Source organism: Antechinus flavipes, chromosome 2, assembly GCF_016432865.1.
Source record: "Antechinus flavipes isolate AdamAnt ecotype Samford, QLD, Australia chromosome 2, AdamAnt_v2, whole genome shotgun sequence".
Taxonomy (NCBI): Eukaryota; Metazoa; Chordata; class Mammalia; order Dasyuromorphia; family Dasyuridae; genus Antechinus; species Antechinus flavipes.
The window spans coordinates 132,680,260-132,704,855 of NC_067399.1; the positions used below are offsets into that span (position 1 = coordinate 132,680,260).

At 34.1% G+C, this 24,596-nt stretch overlaps 1 protein-coding gene across 1 annotated transcript in view; it reads left to right on the forward strand.

The window, feature by feature from the left end:
- ADAM9 (ADAM metallopeptidase domain 9) overlaps positions 1 to 24,596 on the forward strand; it is a 95,287-nt gene that overhangs the window by 1,824 nt on the left and 68,867 nt on the right. The window contains exons 2-6 of the mRNA XM_051975555.1: positions 12,210 to 12,307; positions 16,392 to 16,456; positions 20,308 to 20,386; positions 22,783 to 22,859; positions 23,027 to 23,237. Coding sequence (XP_051831515.1) covers positions 12,210 to 12,307; positions 16,392 to 16,456; positions 20,308 to 20,386; positions 22,783 to 22,859; positions 23,027 to 23,237 — 530 coding nt within the window. The remainder of the gene's footprint in view (positions 1 to 12,209; positions 12,308 to 16,391; positions 16,457 to 20,307; positions 20,387 to 22,782; positions 22,860 to 23,026; positions 23,238 to 24,596) is intronic.

Here is a 24,596-nt window from a genome sequence, read left to right on the forward strand (position 1 = left end):
AGAGTTAGTCATTGCCGGTCCCTTGACTTCTTCCTGGAAAAAACTCTACTTCTTTAGTTATTGCATCAAATTCCTTATATGCATGGAGGAAGTATGACTTTTTAAAAAAATTATAAACAATATGATGGAATGTATTTGCTGCCATGGGATTTTTATTAGGTGGTGATAGGAGCTATCAATGCAGAACCACTGATCTTAGGGAAACTCATAACTTGTGCTTTTTTTTTTATCCCTTCTTAAATAAAAGTTGAATTTAGTACAAGCTAGAAATTTTGGATCCCTGAATATTCAGGTTTTCTTCCAATTAAGCAGAAAGTCACCAATTCATTACTTAGTGTCCCTTTCTGCTACTCCACACGCAAATGGTAAGGTGGATAGATTGCTGGGCCAACAGTTATGAAGATCTAAGTTCAAATCTGGTTTAAGACTTATTAGTTGTTGGTTCTGGGCAAATCACTTCAATCTCTGTTTGCCTCAGTCTCGTCCTCTGTAAAATGAAGTTATTATATTGGGGAAGTTGTGAGTAAAATGTGATATTTGTAAAGTGTTCAGCACAGTGCTTGGTGCATAATGGGCACTATATAAATGTTTATTCCTTTTCCCTCTTATTTTAAAGATGAGCAAATTGAAGTTTAGAGAAATTAAATAATCTTTTGTTAGGCTAATTTAAAATCTAAGTTGGGATTTGAACATAAATCTTCCCAATTCTGAATTTAGCTAGTGTTTTATGTAGACTAGAACACCTCAAGATGGGTTGAGACAAGAACTCTACTGGTAATTTTTATTTGATTCTAGAAGTCATAGAGAGTCGCTAGTGAAGATTGATACTAAGATTGAAAACCTCAATTACTTAGAAGGATGAGAATATTCTCATCAAAAGTAAGGAATTTGGGAAGAAAAGTAGATTTTGACAGAAAGATGAATATTGAACATGTTGTATTTCAAGTAGCAGAAACTTCTCTTTAATTTGTAATTTTCACTTTTTGTGGCCAGTCTTCTTATCAGTTACGGTTAATTCATGTTACAATGTATTATTTATAATTTCAAAATTCTTTTGTAACCAATTTTTGGGGTTTGTTATACTGCAATGTTATCTATAATTTTGCCCAAATCATTACATAGACTAGACCTTTTTCTAATATTTTCAATAGCCTTATAATAATAATAGCATTTATTTAGCATTTTAAGATTTGCAAAAGACTTCATATATATTTTCTTATTTGATCCTTACAAGCACCATGTGAGATAGATGCAATTATTATTTATATTTTATAGATAATGATACTGATACCTATATAGATAATGATACGATTTCCTTGGGAAATTACTTCCCAAGAGTCACAAAGCTATTAAATAATAAATAATAAACTTCAAAGTCAAGATTTGAACCCTTCTTGATTCCAAGTCTAATGCTATTTTGTTAGTAAGCTCACTTTTGTAATGGGATGGGAGGGTAAGTTTGAAAAAAAAATGTATATTATTAGAATAAGGGGTTTGTAAAAGATGTTAAAAAACTTAAAATAATTGTGTGCTTTTTTGTGATAAATAGTATCTTTTGATTATTTGTTATTAATGATACATTATAGAAAAACATATTCATTTTGATGTAATTGTAGCTGTTTGTGACATAACTTCATTTTAAAATGGGAATGGCCACAGCAGAATGAATTAAAAGAGCATGTTTATTTTTAAGTGTTTGATTGTGAAAAGCTATCCTTATTGAGTAATTCATAGTAAGAATAAATTTTGTAGAAATTAGCTATACCTCAGACTTGGGAAGGAAAGCTTTGTGGATTTGTATTTTCCACTGCCTATTTAGATATTTGTCTCTTTGGTTCTGTGGTTAGTTTTTCACAGAATTACATAATTGAAAAGAAACTTTGAAAGTCACTTAATCCTACTTGTCATAAAAAAGAATCCCCTTTCTAAAATGTCCAACAAATGGTTATTCAGCCTTTGCTGAAGAACTCCAGAACAGGGAATATACAACCTCTTAAGGTAGTACAATAATAGAATAAAAATTCTGGAAGAGACTCTTCTTTTTGTTAGGAAGTCTTTCTTGATATAAAGCCAAAATCTATCTCATTGCAATTTATGTCTGTTGTCCCTAGTTTTACCTTCTGGGACAAAACTCTTGAGTCAGTTATGTCTGTATGACAGCTCTTTTAAAAAATCCATTCACTTATTTTTAACATCATTTAAAAAAATTTGAGTAACAAATTCTCTCCCTCCAATTCTTCCTTGCCCCATTCAAAAGGCAAGCAGTATATCACTTATATATGTGAAGTCATGCAAATTATATTTCCATCTGACACCTCTTCACATATTTGACAGCTGCCAGTGCCCTTCTCTTTTACAAGCTAAAAATTGTATGGTTCCTTCACTCATTCTTCATATTACATGTTTTCCACCATCTCCATGACACTCTCAAACTTACCATCATTGTTTGTCCTTTCTTCTCGAAGAGGGAGGAAGGTGATGTTATGATTTGTAAGTGAATTGGATTTAAACTAGAAAAAGCTATGCAAAGTCTTCAGCCTTATATTCTTCTCAAGAGCCATCTACCTTAAGGCCAAGGTCTCCCATTGCATCCAGTGCCATCTCCACTCATCCTGAACTGTATCTTCCATTGGATTCAGCTCCAGAAGAGAGAGTAAGGCTGGTGATTTTGCACAACTCTCTCTCACTAAAATCCAATTCACTTGCAAGTCATAATGTCATCTTTCTGATGTTGTAGTCTTATTAGAGAGCAAAACAAAACAAAACAAAAAAATAGATCTGTGAGAAGTAGAAGCTTCCCTCGTGGGGACCTAGCTGACCAGTTCTAGGGGGGACAACACAGCTTGCTCCTTCCTTTTCTCCCTCTCTCTCTTTCTCTCTCCTTATTTCCCTCTTCTTCTTCCCTTCCTCCCTCCTTTCTCTTTGTCCACATAGGGGATCATACCTTTACCTGCAGGTGCTTTGTCTAAAGGAATATAAGTTTTGATCAGACTTAACCAATTTTCTTTTTAAAGTATGGTACCCAGAATTGAGTACAATGCTCTAGATTCCTTCTTAACTATGATTCTTTACCCCATATGGGATCTTGTACCTGAATGTGGGGCCCCCAAAATTATGACTTATTGTCAGTAATTGTTTTATATACATTTTTTTTTTGGCTGAGGCATTTGGGGTTAAGTGACTTGCCCAAGGTCACACAGCTAGGAAGTGTTAAATGTCTGAGACTAGATTTGAACTCGGATCCTCCTGACATATAATTAATTTTTTCAACAGTATTTTATTTTTTCATTATATGTAAAGATAGTTTTCAACATTCATTTTTGTAAGATTTAGTGTTCCAAAGTTTTTCTTCCTCCCTCTTTTACCTCCTCATTCCCAAAGACAGCAAGCAATCTAATGTAGATTATACATGTACAGTCATTTTAAACATTTCCATATTTGTCATGTTATGAAAGAGAAATCAGACCAAAAGAAAAAAAGCCATAAGAAAAAGCAAACAAACTAATTACATTCGTATATCCCAACTTATTCATCCATCCACTCAATTTCCAATTTCTTGCTATTACTGAAAAAGTTGCTATAAACATTTGTGCACATATATGTCCTTTTCCCTTTTTTATGATGTCTTTGAGATGTAGACCCAGTAGTGACTTCTGGAACAAAGGTATATACCTATTTTATATATTTTATACATCTGAGTCACATAAAAACTTCTTGGGCAAAATAAGAAGTCCTATTCTAAACTAGTCTGATCAAAGTAGAGTAACTATCACATTCTCCTTTCTGATACAGTGTCTTTCCCAATACAGTCTAATGGAGCAATGTTACACTAGCTGTTTGAAGTTCTTCTATTATGTTGTTGATATGTTGAGCTTGTAGTCAACTATAGCTTCCACATCTTTTTCAGAAAAAGTACTCTCTAGGCACATCTCTCCCAGTTTGAACTTGTGAAGCTGATTGTTGGAATGTAGTTATAGGATTTTCTAGTTATCGCAACTGAATTTCACCTTTTTTAGATTAATCAATCAACAAGTATTTAATTGATGTCTACGGTATGCTAGTACCATGCTAGGTACTGGGGTATGAAGACAAAAATAAAACAGCTTTTGCCTTCAGAGAGCTTGCAATATAGTGAAGGGAGACAACATGCACATATACGAGTATAAACAAAATAGGTAGAATTTAACTGTAGGAGATAGATAATTCCCGTACTTTGAAGTTCCCTAGGAATTCTAAGAAGTAGAGGTGCCCAGAGAAAACATTCCAAGATGAAGAGTGGGAAAGGAAGGGAGACAATCAATACAAAGGTGCTGAGATTCATGAAGAAATATGTGTGGTCATCAATTCTGGCCAGTTTGGAATGTTGTCTCTCCTAATTGCATCTCTTAGTTTTGTAGCTTTTCTTTAAGTTGGCCTAAATCCCTCCTCCAGGAGGTCTGTTCTGGTCCCTTCTTCCCCAGCTGCTAGTGACTTCTTTGCAATTGCATTCTATCTAGTTCCTCCCTATAACTTATCTCTATTACGATATGAGGGCCTTGAGGACAAGGATCATTTTTTCTCCTTTTTCATATCCTCAGTATTTAGTAGATTGCCTGGCATATTGAAAACACAATTCTTATGCTTGAATTCAGATCTTCTGATTCTTAGTCTTGGTTTTCTCCTCTTCATTATCAAGGAAACTATCAATCCTTGAAGTAACCATTTTTTTTTTTAAATCGTACTAATAGTTAAACAGATATTTGGTTATCAAATTCAAGAATGAAGAGGAGTATTTTAGATTATATAGTAATGTCCAAGAATTAAAAGGCTAAATGTCATTTGAAAGCTTTTAACTTTTCTGGTAGTATATCCTCAGGAAGGAAATAGTCTTTTCCTTCTCTTATCTTGTGACTAAGGATGTTACTGCCTAGTGATTAGAAAGCTATTTGAACTGAGGCAGTAAATTTATTTTGGCAAATGAAAATGAACTTTAATCATGTTTTGTTACAAATTATTACTTCACTAGTAACATTTGCTTAATATCAATCTGAATTTGACTCTAAGGATTGAGCCTCATATTTAGATTTATATTCATATTTAGATACCTAGATAAGACTTCCATCTTACACACTTGAAGGAATACCAGTTCACTAGAGATGGTGAGAAAGAGCCTTAGAAGAAACTAATATAACATGCTTTGAGAGCATGTTATAAGGAGAATTGCTATGGTGTATTAGGAAGAGTACTAGTTGTAGAGTTGGAAGACTTGGTTGCAGTTCAGGATTGGATGCTAATTAGCCTTAGGATTGACCGAAAAATTGTTATAATAATGATAGAAATTGTTAATACCCAAATGTAATATTACTTGCTACTCCCTTAAATGATGATTCAGTAATGTCACTATATTCCTTCCCTTAAGATAGTTATTCTTGTTTAGGTTAAGTTGAACCTCCCTGTTGGGCTCCCCTTCCCCCCACTTCCTTTTCCCCACTTTCCCAAGGAATTTGCCATATAGGGGAGCCCAGTTATAGCTGCATCTCTGAGTATAATATCCTTGCCCCTTTCCTTTGAGATTTATGGCTTGAAGGGCAGAAACAAGTATATCCAGAGAAGAGGGATTCCTATTTTTTATCTCTCATTCCTATCTACCCTTTATTCTCTTAACCCTGCTCCAGCCCTTTCACCTATTATCTAGTTCATTCCATTGTATCCTTTTATACACTTCTGCTAGAACTTTATCTGTTTTACATCTACTAATTATTGCCAGTTTCTCTGTCCTAGGCCATCTTTTCTCTTTTCTTTATACTCTCTTGTTTTGTTGTTTTCGTTAGCTTTCGTGGCTTTAATGATCATCTCTGTAGATGATTTTCAGATCTGTTTGTCCACTCTTACTTTCTCTAGAGAGCCACAATTATTAGCTTGCAGGTGACCATTTTGACCTGGATGTTCCATTGGTGGCTTAAACTCATCATGTAGAAAACAGACCTTTCCCCCAAATTGTCTCATCTTCTTAAAGGCCCCATCATTCTTCCAGTCATCTAGGCTTACAAGCATGGCATCATTCTTGACTTTGCTCTTTCTTACTCATCTCATATGTCCAGTTAGTTGCCAACTCCTATTCTTATCATTAGAACATCTTATGAATACATCCTGTTCTCTCCTTTTTACTCTTTCTAGTTCATATCCTCATCATTTCTTGTCTAGACTATTTCATTAGCCTTTTTAATTGATCTTTCTGTTTCAAGTGCCTCCCTACTGCAAACCATACTCCATATAGCTACTATTTTTCATTTATTTTTTCAGCTAATAAGCATTTGACTTTTTTTCTCCTTTCTGCCTCATCCTCCTAATTGAAAGGGAATGAAATAAAGGTAGCATTGGGAGGTCAATGTATAATAATATAATAATAGCTAATATTTACATAGTACCTATTATGTGCTAGGTATTGAACTCCTTGAAAAAGTAGTGAAAGTAAATTAATGGAGTAAATAAATCTTAGAGGAGGGAAAGTTGCTATGAGTGATAGTGTTAGCAGTCAGAATCTGTGAGTTGCAACAAAGATAGAATAATATACATTTTGTCCTAGTGTATTGGGAGACAAGTGAGAATGTGCATAACCATCCCTGGAGAGATTGCAGCCAGGGATACAGTATCTTTCAGGAAGAGCCAAATTTCTGTTACTATAAAAAATTAGAAAGAATATAAAAAGAAGAGCTGATGTTACTAATGTTCTTAATAATTACCAGATCTTATGATCTTTTCTCAGTCTTCATTCTTCTTGACCTCTCTGCAGTATTTGACACTAATGAGCCCCTTTCTTCCTGGTTACTTTCTCCTCTGTGTTTTTGTGATACTACTCTCTGTAAGTTCTTTCCTACCTGTACAACTGCTCCTCTTACTCCTTTGATTTATCTCTTGCACATAATTCCTATTTTGGAGAGGTTTTTAAAATGTGTGTGTGTGTGTATGTGTGTATACATATATATGTACATATAAATGTATGTTAAAAACTTAAATAGAGAATGGAAAAAAATAGAAAAAGAAAAAAATTGTCAATTATGTGCACTGCAAAACATGAGGATTCAACATATGTAACAATAAATTTCCATTTCAAGAAAGTGTATATACTAAGAGAATACATTGTATTCAGAGTTGTCCGTTTTTTGCTTCCTTGTAAGTTTTTTGTTCTCTGTCGTGTACTTTTTACTTTGTTATTTTTTCTCTTTCTTCCTCTGCTCCCACTTTTCCCATGTAGACTACAGTTAAACAAATCGCAAACATGTATGCATACATACACACACACACACACACACACACACACACACACACATATATATATATATATATATATACATATATACCTATAATCATATATAGGTATACACATGTACATTTTATATATATATATATGTATATATATATCTATGTTGTATTATACTTCTTTGTTCTGTTTCTCTGAAGATGGATAAAACATCATCCTTCTTAGGTTGAAAACAATATTAATATAGCTGACATACAATGTAGATTTCTCTTTTGCTTGAATCTTTAACTTTGGTTTTTGTCTGAGATCACTGATAATTATATCTACCTTCTTTTTTTTTGGGGGGGGTAAATTCTACAACTGATTATTATTGTGTTTATGTGTATCTCTTATTTTCTATTCTTGCTGTCTGATTCTTCTATCTGCTTTCCTTCTATCTGCTAGCTTGCCTTGCTATTACTTAATCTCCCTCACCTCCCAGAGGTGCCTTTACCTTTGGAGCGGTTTAAGAGGTCCTGAAGTTTAGGGAAATACCTAGTTCTTCATTTTGTTGGTCAGTCCATATATTTAGTTGTAGATAGTATAGTACAGTGGAAAGAGCACTTACTGGAATCAAAGAAGTTCAAATCCTTCCTCTTATGCTACTAAACCTGTGTGATCATTGGACATATTTAACCTCTCTTTCGACCTTAGTTGTTTCTTTTCCTTTAAAGCGAGGAAGTTGAACTAGATGGCCTCTGAGGTCTGTTCCAACTCTAGGTCTACTATCCTCTTGGGGGGATACCTTGACCTCCAGCCAGGACTGTTGAAATAGCTTTCTAATTGTTCTCTCTTTTCCAGGTCTCTCTAATCCATTCTCCACACAGTTACCATTGTAATTTTCCTAAAACACCAAATAAACTTTGGTCTTATCAGTCATACTGCTGCATGTTTTTTTTTTTTTAATAAATTCTGCATGTTAGTTTGAAAACTATTGTTTATCTTTTCCTTCTGAACATTTGTCTTTTTTCTTGTGCATTTTAAAAACTGTTACAATGTTCCTTCTCTCCCTTTTTATGATTATTGCTAACTTCCCCCCCCCAAAAAAAATAAAAACTGAAAGGATAGCAAGGAGGAAAAAATAATCCTTGTAACAAATAAGCATAATTAAATCAGAAACAGGTCTATATTAGAGGCCATCTCCAAAAATAGACTTTTCTGAATTTTGTATCCATCATCTCCTTCATCATATGAATAGCATGCTTCCCCATTAAGTCTTCTGGAGACATATTTGGTCACTGCTTTGATCAGAATTCTTAAGTCCTTTGGGATTGTTTTTCTTTGATTTGCTGTCTTTGTATAAACTGTTCTTCTGGTTGTATTCACTTTGCTTTGCATAAGTTTATACTGTTCAGAATTTTCAGAATTTCTCTGATAATTTCTTATAGTACAATGATATTCCCTTACATTTATATATTACAGTTTGTTTCACTATTCCCCAATTGTGTTAAAGGCAGTCTGGGGCCATCTCCAGTAGAGTTGATCTATATCCTGCCATTGGACCCTGATGTCTACAATGGGAAGAGTAAGGCAGGTGACTTTGCACACCCTCCCTCACTTAATTCCTATTCATTTGCAAGTCATGGCATCACCTTCCTGATATCTTTCTTGGTTCTCTTCAAGAATAAAGGACAGACAACAATCAGTTAGATTCTTTTTTCACAGCCAAGCAAATCCAAAGCTTAGAGGGAGTAGCAGAGGATAATCCAGGGACTTCTGAGAGTTTTCCTTTTTCTCAGACCATAGATGGTACTACAGTGTAGTTATAGTTAGTCCAGCTGACTCTTCTCACCCAGCAGGATTCAGCTTTCTCACAGCGAGCCAGTCAGCTCTGGGCAAAGCAGTACCTATCTTCCAATCAGCGTGGCTCCCAACAAAAACAGCTGCAAAGCTTTTCTGTCAGCTCCTTTCCTTAGCTTCTAAATGCTTGTGATTTCTTTTGCCTTCTGTTTCTAACTCCTTCTATACTCAGATTTTCTCTATTCTTATTTTAATACTATTTTTCAGCTTGCTTCTTCCTAGAGTTTCTTCTTTGGCTTCTAATGCCTTCTATCAGTGCTTCCTTGTAAGCAATAATTCATCTGTAGCCTAAGATGTCAAACTTAGCTGTGATAATTTTGTAATGTGTGACTCAACAGTTCTTAAAAATTCCCATGATCTCCAAATATTTGCTGGATTTATACTTTTTCAGTTGTAACCTTTAAAACTGGAAACAGTCACATGAAAATGATGTGATGGACTGGCAACCATAGTTACTTCTGTTATTGCTTTGCCTTAAGACAAGTCTTCTCAGTGCATTCATCAGGACTGTTCTTTATCCTTAGCATAGTCTTTGTCCTGTGCTATATCTTCTCAAGTTGTTTTTTAGGGTGGTGGTTGTTGTTTTTTGAAGAAACGTTCTTTTCCTGCCTTTCAGCAATCAAAATATCAATATATAAAGCAGTACTTTCTCACATACATTAAGAAAATTTCACTGCAAAAGATATGTTTTAGATAAATAAAAAACTAAGCATGGGTGGTGTTTTAGCTAGAGCTTGACGAAAGCTCAAGAAACTAGGAGGTATAGATAAGGAAAGAGAGCATTCCAGAAATGAGGAACAACCTGTGAAAATACCAACCTGTGGGTTATGGTAGTGTCTGGACAGAAGGGTGGAATGTGAGAGAGCTTATGAAACTGTGTGGTTCAGATACTTATTTAATAAAAAAAGCTGGAGAGATCTCTAGAAGCAAAGCAAAGTTTATTCTACGTTCTGGCCAGAATCGGGGAGTCCCACCAGTTGAGCAGATAATCGAAGGGAGGAGATACCGTGGGGGGCAGGGTCAACACTTTTATCCCTAACGCAAATACCCACTCCCACCACTGACCCTCATCCTTATTGGCTGAAGATCTTACATTCTAAATGCTGGAACTACCCAAGAAATTGAACTTGACCAATAAGTACATAGTTGCCCATATTTTACCGAAACAGAAAGACATTGATGTCATAGAAGGATAACGAGAAGGGGATTTAAATATGCCCTTAAGAGGATAGCAGGGAGGGGGCTTAAGTATACCCTTAACTTAATGCTTAAAGTCCTTCAGTCCTACTCAAACTTTGAAATAGATGAAGCCTTACTCGATTTTCACAACTGTCTTGAAAGATCTCACCTTATCTCATTCAAAACTAAAATTGACAGGCCTTGGTAATGGATTGAATATGGGGGTGAAGGTGAGAGAGAGTGAAAAGTTGAGGATGATACTAAGTTATAAGTTTAGGAGGATGGTAGTATCCTTGACAATAATTGGAAAGTTGGGAAGAGAAGATGGCTTGGGAGTAGAGAGTAGACAATGGATTCAACTTTGAAAATAATAATTTTAAGATATCTATAGGACATTCAAATTGAAATGTTCAGTAGGTAGCAGAAATACAAGAGATCAATAGAGATATTAGATGAGTATTTAGATAAGATATTAAATAAGTAGATCTGAGAATCATTCAATGGAGGGTATGATTTTATTGGGAGTTGATGAGATCACTAAATGAAATAGTATATAGGGAGAAAGAAGAGTACTCTGGGAAAAGAATCCTATTGGACATACATATTTAAGTCTGTATGAGCTGGGTGAAGATACGGCAAAGATTTGAATCATCAGATTGGTAGAAGAACCAAGAGAAAGCAGTGTCATAAAAATATGGAGAGAAGACAGTTTGAAGACAAATCTGACCTTGTTACCTCCATCATGTATCTCAGGTCATTGAACTCCAGTGACTCTTAACACCTCCAACATCAAATATAAAATCCTATGTTTTCTCTTAAATGCATCTTGTTTGCATATCAATTTTTCTCTTTAATCTGTGAACTTCTTCTGGGCAAGATTGTCTTTTATCTTTTTATTTCCAGCTCTTAGCTTGGTGGCTGTCATTTAAATGCCTAGTGACTATTACTTAATTACTCCAAAGCATATCAGCAGAAGCAATCTATTCGAAGTACTTCCACCTATGGCCATTTTCGTATATGTATAAGCTTGAAATAAAGAGAATAAATAGTAACTGAGTAATGATTAACAAAGATGAGGAAATAAAAAAAAGATAAAGAAATTATAATAATAAGTGCTAGACCAGGAAAATTCTGCTTAACTGGTAGTGAGTGGGCAGATCTTTAGTGTTGACCTCAGCATTTGCCAGTAAAAACTGACTGTTTCATGAAGCCAAAAAAAGGGAAGGACAAATAAAGCAAATAAAGTATGAACAATGGAGACATTACATTGCTACATCCAACTGGTTAGTCATCATAAATTGCACCATTCTGACCCCTTGGAGACAATTTGGAGCCAAATCCGTTGTAAGGGAGGGAGAGACACGTATGAGAGGAACTGTTTCTTAAACTAAAAGGATTCATCTAGATGGCAGGATAGAAAGCAAGGAATGGGCTTTGATGGCATAGGAAGACTTGTCTTTAATTCCTGCCAATTGCCTTCATTTTCAGGAACGTAGAAAACTAGGAATTGATTCCATGAAACCTAGAAATCTTCATTACATATTTTCAAGTATCTGTGATCATTAGTGCTCTTTTCAGAGGAAAGAGAATATATTTTAACTTTTATTTCTCTTTTAATTCAATACATTTTTACTATGTGCCTTCTATTGCAAAGCACTTGGGGTACAAGTAAAAAAACCACTTAGTCTCTGCCTTCAAGAAGATCTCATGTTCATTGTGGAAGATATAATATATATATAGAAGTAAATGGTAGCTGACAGGGTATGAAAATGATGAAAGAGATATCTACATGAAATGTGAAAAAAATTTAAGTAAGATGAGATATTTTATTATATCTGCATGTCTGATAGTTTTTCAGAATTTTGTACTTTGGACTTTTGATATTTTTCTTGGATATCACATGTTTTTCCCTTCTCATTGATTATAATTTGATTGCTTTTTTCTTTGATAGGTTTTCAGCAGACCTCACATCTGTCTTCCTATGAAATTATAACACCCTGGAGATTAGTTAGAGAAAGGAGAGAGGCCCCTAGGCCCTATTCAGCACAGGTAGGTTGCTTTTTAAAAACTTTAGTTTTCTTCAGTTTTTAAAAAATTGTTAATACCTTGTGTCATTATAATTTGTCATATCTGGGGCTAAAAAACAAACCCTTCCCTACTCCCTCTTTTTATCCAACCTTCCCTTGGTGATAGTTCTTGTTTTTGTCTGTTTTTAAAATCTGTTTGTCTTTTTCCCATTTTTGAATTAGTTAAGTTAGAATTTTAGTATTTTTCTTACATTTTTCTTTTTGGTTTTGGTTTTGGATGATTTTGGTTTTTGTTTGAACAAGTCAATGACCTTAATTGTACATGGGGAATGTTTCTAAAAGGAATCAATCAGCAAGCCTTTATTTAGCACTGATTGTGTGCTAGGTTATGTTTTAAGATATGGGTATAAAAACTCAAAAGTGAAGTAGCCTGTACCCTCACAGAGCTTAAATTGTAACACAAGACACAACATATATGAATATACTATAAGAATGTATATTTATGTATATGTATATGATGTATATCAAATAAATACTAAGTAGTTGTAGGAGGGAGGGAGGAAAACAGAAGTTGGAGGGATCAGAAAAAGCTTCATATAAAATGTAATATTTGAGCTGAATTTTGATTCCAAGAGTTGGAGTTGAAGAGGGAGTACATTCCAGATTTGTGGGATAGACAGTGAAAACGCATAGAGACAGTACATGTGTTATAAAAGTGGAAAAGCTAGTTGGTCACTATGGCTGGGGCAGGAAAATTCATGGGCCAGGAACATGTAGGAATTCATGTAGAAGACTAGAAAGGTAGAAAGATTGTGAAGGTTTTGAAATTCCAAACAGAATAGTTTCTGTTTGATCTTAAAATCCTATTTGATTCTTTAGGAAGCTGTTGAGTAATAATGAAACATGCTCATAACTATACGGTTTAGGAAAATCACTTTGGAAGCTTTGTGGTAGAAGCATTGGAGGGATTTCTTATATACTAATGGTTTCATATTTTTTGTGCTGTTTTTCAATATTTTCCAGATCCATTTGGCACTTTCCCCATTTTTCAAAAAAAAATATTTATGATATATTGGTTTAGGCTTTTTGCATAGTCTATAAATCTTTAATCATTTTAATTTCCTGAAAACTGAGCAACTTTTTCATTATTTTTTGGGGGGGGTGTCAGGAGGAATTTTAGCTTTTTATTGAGGAAAGTGACATGGTTAAAGTTCCCCCTTTTTAAAAATAGTTTTTATTTTCAAAATATATGTAAACATTTTACAAAATATATTAAACATTTACCTTTGCAAAATTTTGAGTTCCAAATTTTTTTCCCTCCCTTCCTCTATTCCTTCCTTTAGACAGCAAGTAATCCAATATAGGTTAAATATGTACAATTCTTCTATTTCCACAATTTGTCATGCTGCACAAGAAAGAATCAGATCAAAAAAGAAAAAAAAAACCAATCAGAAAGAAAAAAAAGCAGGTAAACAATAACAAAAAAGGTAAAAACACTATATTGTGATCTACATTCAGTCCCCACAGTCCTTTTTCTGGATGCAGATGGCTCTCTCCATCACAAGTCTGTTGGAATTGATCTGAATCACCTCATTATTGAAAAGAGCCATATCTATCAGAGTTGATCATCACATAATCTTGTTGCTCCGTACAATGCTCTTCTAGTTCTTCTCATTTCACTTAGTATCAGTTCATATATGTCTCTTTCTGAAATCATCTTGCTGCTTGTTTCTTATAGAACAATAATATTCCATAACATTCATATACTACAACTTATTCAGTCATTCCCCAACTGATGGATATCCACTCAGTTTCCAGTTCCTTGCCACCATAGAAAGTGCTGCTACAAACATTTTTGCACATGTAGGTCCCTTTCCCTTTTTTATGATGTGTTTGGAATACAGACCTAGTAGAAACACTGCTGGATCAAAGGGTATGCACATTTTTTGATAACCTTTTGGGCACAGTTACAAATTGTTCTCCAGAATGGTTGGTTAAGTTCACAATACCATCAATAATGTATTTTGTGTCCCAGTTTTCCCACATCCCCTTTAACATTTATCATTGTCTTTTTCTGTCATTTTAGCTAATCTGAAAGAAACATAGTTGTACTTCAGAATTGGCCTCATTTGCATTTCTTTAATCAATAGAGAATTTTTTCATATGACTAGAAATGGTATTTATTTCTTCTAGATTTGCCCTTGTTTATTCTAATAAAGATTCATTTTTCCCCATATATGATTATGCTCAGATTTATAGTTGAACTTAGTGTTTATTATTCTTTCTCATTGGAATATTATATTCTACTTTGTATATTTTTTCTTGTGATTATATGATTATATTTTAATTTTACTGTCTTAGGTTTTTTGCTTGGTCATTGCTTTTAAGGAGTCCAGTCATTATTGTGTTATCTTTCTGGCCATTTTTTCCAGTTATTTTTGACAGTAGATACTTTTATATTTTCTTCAATTTTTCTCTAATCTTTTGGCATTGTTATAATATTGCTTGTTATCTCATGAAGCCATTGAGTTCTGATTGCTCTATTCTATATGATAAGGAGTTTGATAATTGGGTAATGGTTTTTATACTAAGCTATAAGTTTCTTGCTAGTTGTTTTTCAGTTTCCCCTCCTAAATCCTTATCTCATTTCTAATTTTATTTTCCATCTCTTATTTCATTTCTTTCACATAATTGTTGTCCCCTGTATTTGCTCATAGGTGTTGGGCTGTTTTCTTTTAGGTTTTACTTCTTGAGTTTTTCTTAATCCAACAAGACCATTTGGATGTCAGAGAACATTCTGGTTTTATTCCTCCACTACAGAACTCCTTGCTCAAGTTCTTAACAGGTGGCAAGGAGTGCAGGCCCTTTTCCCTTTGTAGTGACATAGTTTCTGGTTAGGATCTGGCTTACAGTCCAGATTACAGGAGTTTGAAATGCCTTCTAATAGCCCCCTGAGTACTAGATGAAAGGTTTAAAATTTGTTTGTGCTGACTTTTCTGACCTACTTCCTCTTTTTAGCTTTGGCAGTGGGATGGATCATCTACCTGTGCTTTATGATGATGTGTCTCTCTTTCTGGCTTTTGGCTGGTTTACCTGTGATAACATTGGCTTCTTTCAAGGTTTTCTCACTGCCTCCATTGGCAGCTTTGGCTGGCTTCCCTAGTGAAACCTCTGTATTCTTGGGCTTCTGATTATTTGCATGAGCTGTTCTGGACTGGATAAAAGATCTGATACTTTTGATTCCTTTATCATTGGTCTTTCTGATATTTCTAAGCAGTATTCTCTGACATACTTTTGATAGCCTCCCTTATTAATTGACTTAATTTAGAAGGTTTTATAAAATTCTTTATAGAATTTCTGTCTTCATCTTCTTCAATAGCTTTGACTTATAAATTGCAGTTATCTTCAAAGTAGTTTTTCCATTTATGCTCTTTTTGAGTAATATAGTTCAATAAGAGCATATCATTAACTGTGTTTAATAAATGCTTTTTGATTGTATGATAACTATGATACTTAAAATCTTTTGCTCTCTTTTAGCTGTTCTGCCATTTTCTTTTCAGGCACAGAAGAGGCTGCTCAAGATTAAGGATTATTTTTTTTTCCCATAGGTTTTTGTGGCCAGCCAAATGATGTTAAACCTCTTTTGTCCTCTAGACTTTTTCTCTGAAGTTGATTGTCTATCATAGGGATTCATTCCATTAAGACCTTTTTAGTAAGGCATATGCCAGATGTCTTCCTTTGACTCAACCTTTGAGAACCAAGGGTTGCCCAACTTTCACATTAAGAATTGGATTAGAATTCTTGTGGTCAATGTTCCTCTGGCTTGGTAAATGATAGGAACGGGGATTGGAATACAGGTGTTCTTTCTACTATACTAAACTACTTCCTGTTAAGGATGGTCAAAGCCCATTCATATTGTTTTGAATGCAAATATTCTGTTTACATGCTAGATTTTTTTTTTTTTTGGAAATAATATTAAAAACAAAGTGTCCAGCTATATTGATCATTATTTTAATGTGGGCTGTAATTTTGGGGTTTTATTGATATAAATAATCGCTTAAAAAGCAATTGTGAGTTACTATTTCTTTTTTTTTTTTTCCTTTTAGGATCAGGTGTCTTATGTCATTCAAGCCGAAGGAAGGAAACATATTGTTCACCTGGAAAGAAATAAGTAAGAGATATTAATTTAAACTAGTTTGAGACTCCATATGGTATCTCATAAATGAGTGTGGGTGGAGGAGGAGAATCACAAAATTATGATTTATTATCAATAAATGTTTGATTTGTAGATCTGTTTTAAACACACACACACACACACACACATACACACACACTGTGTTGAAGTTCTGCTTCAACTTTTAAGAAATTATGAGGGAAAAGATAAACTTTTCATCATTTTTTAGAAAATTGAGTAAGAAAATGGATTTCAGTTGCAGGAAGAGAATGTGTAGTTTTAAGGAAAAATTTTCAGAGCTGCTAATCCTGGGTAATAATGTAAAGGAAATTATTTTCTTTGCCCTTCTTTCTTTCCTTTCTTGGACTCTTTGCTTATCTTTGGCTTCTCTTCTCCTGTCTAATCCCCAGTGTTTTTACAATGTTTTCTTGACATGTTGTAGCTTCTTCCTTGAACTTTGTCTTTGTTAAGTCACTCTCTCCCAATTAAAATTCCCATTCCATTGGTTAGCATATCTTTGGAAAAAAAAAGCACAAATAATTTACTTTGAGACTTTTTGGTTACTGGTACAGATTAATTTGTTGGCCCTCTGCTTATTTTTGTAGGAGTTTTGCTAGCCAAAAATGTTTTTACATATTGTATCTACTAGGGTCAGATTTGACCCTTGGGGCACAATTTATCATTGGAGATGTTAATCTATTTCCTCACAATAATTTACACTTTCTTCCTAATTCCAAATGTTGTGGGTTTTCCATTGTCTTACTCTGCTAACTGTTATCTAGCTTCTTAGAGGTTGGGAGAGTTTTTTTGAATCTAAATGGTTGTTGAGTCTCAAATAATCTAATTTCAAGTAGTGTGATTATATTGTGGTTGGAGAATCTTTATAGACTTTTGTGCTCTAAGTGAATGAGTCAGAACTTTCAGTATATCTAAATCATTTAAATGTTTAACCATCTTTGCCTCCAATTTTTAAGCACTGTGTTGCTTAACATAAATGAAACCTATATTCTCTTAACTTCCCTAGTTTTATTTCAAGGGAGTAAGCAAGTGATAATTTCCTTACACTCATCTAAGATCAATTAGGCATATGCTTTAGATGGCTACTCAGTCTCTTTCATTGTAGATCATTTAAGAGGTGGTAGATGTACCTGCAGTATCTTACATCCAATTGTTTCTCCAGAAAGTTGGAAGAAAATGCATTGTATGAAATTTTGAAAGGGGACTTTACCCCTTCCCTTTGTGTGAAATGTAAAGATCCTAACTCAACTTGACTGCTCAAAGGCATGGTACAAAACAGAAAGTTTTTTATTTTGATTCTCGGGGCAATCCCTTCATCAGAAAGTCTGGAGTAGGAAAGCCAACTTTACAGAAGTTATGAAGATAGTTATATAGTCAAGATTTACAGAAACTCTGTTTGTCCACCTATCTCATGTTAAAGTCATTGGCCAACTTGATCTTTATTCCTTATTTGTCTTTGAAATACAGGTGGGCTTTTTGTGGTATTGATAAGATTTAGGTTTTGGGGTTCTCTTTTGTCAGGGAACCAAATTATGAGGTCTAGATTTAGGAAACTAAAATGAGATTGGGTTTCTGGTGGTCAGGGAGGTTTTGATAAGGTCTAGTGGCAGGTTTGGGGTTCAGGGAACCAAATGGAGAGGTTTGGCTCCTCTACACTCCCTTGGGATTCAGCACAAGGGTAGGGAGTTTTGGGGAACTCCCTTCTGGTGGCATAGAGATTCTTTGTAAAGGAATTTACAGGCTCGAAAAGGCTAAACTGATAAAAGAGGGTTATTATAGGCATTGGGAAGTAAGATTTCTAGTAGAGAAATCCTGACAGAGAGGCATAAACTCTCGTTAGGAAAATAGGTAAGGATAAAGACAGGGTAATATTGGAAGACAATATCATCCCAGCAGGCAGAGGTTTCCTTGGCATAGCCTAGCATGGCATGGAATGTCAAGTCCTCTGCAAGGAGTTGTTTCATGTTGGCTCTTTTTATCTACAAGTTGGGTTTCAGCTATAGCTGGCATTTGAATAGAATTGAAGAATGAGTCTCTTTAATTAAATACTGTGTTTCCCCGATAAAAAGACACTGTCTTATTAAATTTTTTTGGACAGGAAAAAAAACCACCAGAGGCCTTATTTTCAGGGGAGGGCTTATTTTAATGAACATTGACAGCAATTTTGATAAACAGGTAAATGTGAACAAAAAAAAGTACCTTTATTCAATAATGATCATGTCATCTTCTTCAACAACATTGTCATAAGTGTCCATACCCTGAATTCCGTCCTGAATGTCTTGCGCCTCTATTTCCTTCAGAAGAAGTGGACCCAATCTGTCATGTCCAGCAATATAGCTCTCTTTAAATGAACATGTCTTGTCCAGGTAACCTGCTCGTCATGCCTTGGCGACACAGCTGTCAGTAATTTTATCCCGCGACTTCTTCACCCAAGTCACGACTTCTTCACCCAAGTCAACGACTTCTTCACCCAAGTCACGACTTCTTGCAGACAGGGCTTCACAAAGTTTCCATGCTGATTTCTTTCCATTCTATTTTCAATGTAGTCATTGACTTCCATGCGCAAATGGTCCTTGAATGGCTTGTTTATTGCAATATCAAGGGTCTGGAGATAGGCAATCATTCCTGCAGGAATCATTACTTGATCTATTCTTCTCTCTGCAAGGAAGTTCTTCATTTCTTTAGCATGGTGAGTGCTGGCGGAATCCCAGATTATCAGACTTCTTTGGTTACCTCGCATAACAAATGGCAGCATTAAATCTTTTCTACTGGGAAGAGTAAAGTCTTTGCTCTTCTTCCAGAGTCTGATGATTAAACAGATCTTTGATACTGAGTCTTGAATTACCCAAGGTTATTATATTGAGAATTCCTCAGTTTCCCATTTCACTCACCTTGGACATTTAGAATATTCTTTTGAAACACTGTCTTGGGAGGAAGTAGAGAAACAATGATTCTCATTACAGTATCATTTCCTAAAAATAGGCTAAACTCATTAAGTCAGGGATGTTTTATACCCTTTTTCTCCAGCAAAAATTTTATGGCCACGTGAGATAAATGGGGAACTTAACATTCTGTTTTTGTCATTTATTGCTATTTTGATCCTAATTCCATTCCTGCATATTGTTAGATTTGCAGTGGTATTTGCTATATTTAACAACGTCTTCATAAATTTAATTTTAATTGAATTACTATCAAGTCTCATAACTTGAGTCTTATAACCAAACTTATAAGTGGAGAAATAAGGCATCTTTAATTAAGATAGCTGAGTTGCAAATTTACAATCTTAGGGTAAATCATGTCTGAATAAATGAATGGCTCCCCAGGAAACTTATAAACTTTATACTTTTAGGAGGAAAAGAGAAGACAGGCAGGTTAAGTATCAAGGTCTAATCTTGAAATTCTCAACCACTTGACAATTCATCTCTCTAGCACTTTAGTTTTGTTTTTTACCCTTCAGGATCTAATTCATCATAAATCTCAACTAGCAACTCAAGAACTACACAAGCCACTTTGGCAGCTGATCTGGTTTTATCTGTCTTTGTTTACAGGGTAAGATCCCAGGGTGGGGACTTAAGTGAAAGTAAAGGCTTCATAAGCAAGATTGCTAGGACTTTAGTAGAATTCTGACATTACTAGGGTTGTTCAGAGGGAGGGGCTTTCTTACTGTCAGTATGACCTTTTGAGAGAGAAGTTAATATTGGATTTGATAATAACAATATTCCTGTCAAATGTTACCTATTTCCTCTGTTAGATTGGCTTTTCTAGAGTCCTTTTATTAAGTCCTTTTATTCATGTAGGGGGAAAAATAAAAATGTCTTATTATCTTGTAGGGGACTATTACCCAAAGATTTCGTAGTTTATACCTACAGTGAGGAGGGGTCTCTGCTCTTGGATTATCCTGACGTGGAGGTAATTTTTTTTTTTTTGCTCTTGGCATAAGACTATAAATAAGTGCATTTCTCAAATGTCTTTGTTCAGATGCCTAATGGTTCACTTTTTATTTTTTAAAAACCAGAAAAATGTTGGTAATAAGATTTCATTCTGTTTATCAAAGGAAAACCAGAAGTCCTTGAGAAGCACAGCATACATTTAAGAAAAGTAGCTGATCCTTAAGTTTGTACATTTGAAAGTATATTTCTGTAATTCTAGTTGAGGTCGTTAATTTATGTGCTATTTAAAGTTTGATAACTTGGGAAATAGATCTTCTTCCATATTAAACCATTAATATTTTACTAATAAGTATTTGTTTGCTGTTCTGTGTTCTAACACTCAAATTGCTCACTAAAAGCAAGGACTAAAGAGGTGTGGTCCTCTCCTTAAGAGACTGTCTCTTGGGGACAGACCTGGCCTGGACCACACCATTTAATTACCATTTGTTGAATTTGGCTGTCTGTGATGTTTAGCTATAACACAAGCAGTTCTACTTTTTTTATCTAAGCTAAGCGGAGTATTTTACCTATTGTTCTTTTTAGCCTTTAAATAATTACCCTATTCCTATTATTAGAATATGTATAAATTAAGCCTGTATTTATTGTATAAATCCAGGTTCATAGTCTTGAGGTATATTTACTAAAACATTTACTTGTTATATTGAAAATTATTTTATTTTCTCCTTTTTTTTCTCCTTTAAGAGATCTACTTTTCTTAATTTGGAAGTCTCTTACATTATGAAATAGTGGACAGGAAAATCTAGATTATTTATTTATTTAGTTGGCAAATGAAAGAACAGATATTTGGTTTTTCCCCCTCCTTCTAGAAATAATTATACTTTCATGTCATGGACCAAATGGTAATTTTGGAGATTGCAAAAGGTAGCAAAAGCCTTGTGATTAAGGAAGAAACCTCCAAGTTAGTTTTTATATATAATATATAAAATATATATAGTTAAATATATAAAAATACAGTATAATCTGGATAATAGGAATATAGTTCTATTGGAATTTGACACAGATGGTTGTTAAGGTCTATTCCAACTCTAAATCTTATGATTCTTTAAATGCCTTTTATAGATAGGAACTAAAGTAGAAAAAAATACACACACACTCTCTCTTTCTGGGATACTTTTTTCCAACAATAAACTTTATCATTTCTTTTTGAGTGGTGTTAAGGGAAATTGAAAACAGACTTCTCATAATTTTTTATGCTATCCATATGGATTTTTCTTGTGATCAAGTTTTATTTGAAAATGTATTTTTAGTAGCACCAGTGGAACTTGTATAGCTGTGAATTTACAAAATACTATTGTAGAGTTTTGTCTCTTCCTGTTAATTCTTAGAAAGACAAAATTAGAAAGAGTAGGTTTTTTTTTTTTATTTGTTTGTCAGATGAAAAATTATTCTTCGTTGTCTAAGTAGATTAAAACTTCAGAATTTAATATAAATTTCTTTCATTGTTCTTTAATTTGTAATATTAACTGGTAGAAAATCATATCCAAAAAATTTTGTCACCTGTAGAAAATTACAAAAATTCTAGAAAAAACAAGCTTTAAATCATCATAGAGTAGATAAAATTTGTTAAATGCTGAAATATGATACCTATATTTATTGTATAAGTAAGTGTTTTAAAGATGTTTTTGGAGGCGAATAGAGCTTCTGGGCTACTAAATAAGTTAGATTTAATAAATGGTAATGGGTGTGATGGATTTTAAGAAGAAGAGCCTTTATACTTAATACAGTTCAGTTTACAAGTATGACAACTTGGCCATCATAAGAAAACAGCAGTATCCATCTTTAACAACAATATTGATATTAAAGTTAATTGTTTTCTTAGCCTCAGTTAATCACAGGGTTAGACAGTTAACTGCTTTTGCTCCTTATATAATAGCTATGTTTTGAACACTTTAAAAATTTCATTGGTATAAGGAATTCCTGAAGAAGGAAATGCCTTCTACCATGGAGATCAGCCTCTGTACTGCTTTCTTTAGTGCTGAGTTATCTGGGTCATTGACAAATGAAGTCATATACCGTCAGAGTCATTCAGCCAGATTGCCAAGAGGTGTGGAGCCTGTATTCCTGACTCCATGGTCTTCATTCACTAACTACGCATAATGCTGCCTTGTTTACTTCTAGGTTGGAATGTCATCTGGGCGGAACTGTTTGTTCTTAGCATCCTCTGGGCCCTTCTGCCTAAACATTTGTGTACTTATATTATGGGAATGGAGAAACGGTATCTTTAAAATTCCATTCTTAAGCCTTTATATGTAATGTAAGTTACAAACAAAGAGTTCTTGATAGTATAGAACTTAATTTGAGTCATGACTTTTAGCAATAAGACTGTAATGCAGATAACATTTTTTTCTCATTTAGGACCATTGCCATTATCGGGGCTATGTGGAAGGTATCCCAAATTCATCTGTTGCACTTAGCATTTGTTTTGGGCTCAGGTAAAGTAATTATTTTCTTATTTGTAAAATGAAATAGTTTAAACAATTTCAAAAACTTTTATGTTTAGTATTCTATGATTAATTTAAGCTTTAATTTTTGAGAATGTGAACTTTTTTATTAAGTGAATCTTGCAATTCACTAATTTTGAAAGTGATTAAATTTTTAGGGGATTACTACATTTGGAGAGTACCAGCTATGGAATTGAACCTCTAAAATCTAGTTCTCATTTTGAGCACCTCATTTATCGACTAGACAATGTTCAGCAAGAACCTCTGGCTTGTGGAGTAACTACTAAAGACTTGAAGAAAGAAACCACAGAAAATAAAGAGAGAAAGGAATTACAGAAACAATCTCTTAGCATGACTCAGCTGCTGAGGGTAAGGAAACTCCTTTGTGCCCTCTACTGTTCATTTTAAAAAAGGTGTTCTTAACCTGTGTTGGTGGATTGATTTCAGGGAGTTCTTAAATTTGTGTGCAAAAACGAAGAATATCTTTCATTTCATCAAGCTCCAATGGAAATTTGCCATTACCTTCAGTTATGAGTTTTTAAAAGCCTCATGATTCTGAAAAGGGGGTCATAGGTTTCATCAGATTGCTCAAGCAGGTTGAGCCACAAACAAGGTGATTATGAACCTCTAATTGAGAATATTCAGACAGATCTTCAGAAATAGATCAAGCTTAATGAAAGCTTGATAAACATTATTATGAGCTCCACAGCTATGGTGTAACTTTATTATTTAATACATATATGATTATATTTTTCCCTCATATAATAATAGTGAACATTTATTTGTGTACTGTTTTCTAAGAGCTAGGCACTCTGTTAAATTACTTTACAATTATTTTTTCATTTAATCTTTACAACAACCCTGAGTTTCTATTTTACAGATGGGAAAAACAGAGATAGAAAGGTTAAGTGACTTGTACAGGGTCATCCTGCCAGTGTCTGTGGCTGGATTTGAATTTAAATCTTACTGACTCATGGTTTAGAGTGCTATTCATTGCATCACCTAATTTCCCTTATCATTTTGACAGAGTACTATAGAATCAGAAGTACTATATGTTGGCTTCTGAGCATTTGGAATACTATGGCATATTTTATTTCTTGGCAAACTGTAATAAGATGTTCTAGTATCTAACATATTGGCATAGAATAAAATGGTAATCTGACCTGTGAGATACAACATTAATTTGGCCAAACACATCATAGGTTTCCCTTGAAAGCAAGTTTGGTTTTAGGGAGTTCTTGGGATTGTGGTTTTAGCTTGTAACAAAAAGCTAAGAAATCAGGCTGAAATGATCTCACTGAATCTGATACTAAGGCTTGCAGGTCCTTAGAGTTGTTCAGTTCAACAAGCATTTGTTAAGTATTTGTATGTGTGTGTGTGTATGTGTGTGTGTGTGTGTGTATGTATGTATGTAAGGCATTGCTTAGCATTAAATTAAAAGACAAAACTGAAAAAGTGCTTACTTTCAAGAGACTTAATATTTTGTGTACAAGATATAGTATAGATATACTTACCTACAATGTGTATGCAAAAGTAATACAAATTCAATTAAAAATGTTTAGATACCAATTCAGGATCCATCTTGTGGAGTCAGCATTGTAGAAAAAAGGCTGTTTCTACCCTGTTCCATATTTTCCCATTAAAAAAAATAAAATAATACTTCAAATTGAATTCTGGAGTGACAGAACCCAACAAAAGTCAGAATAAAACAAATTTTTAGCCCAGGAT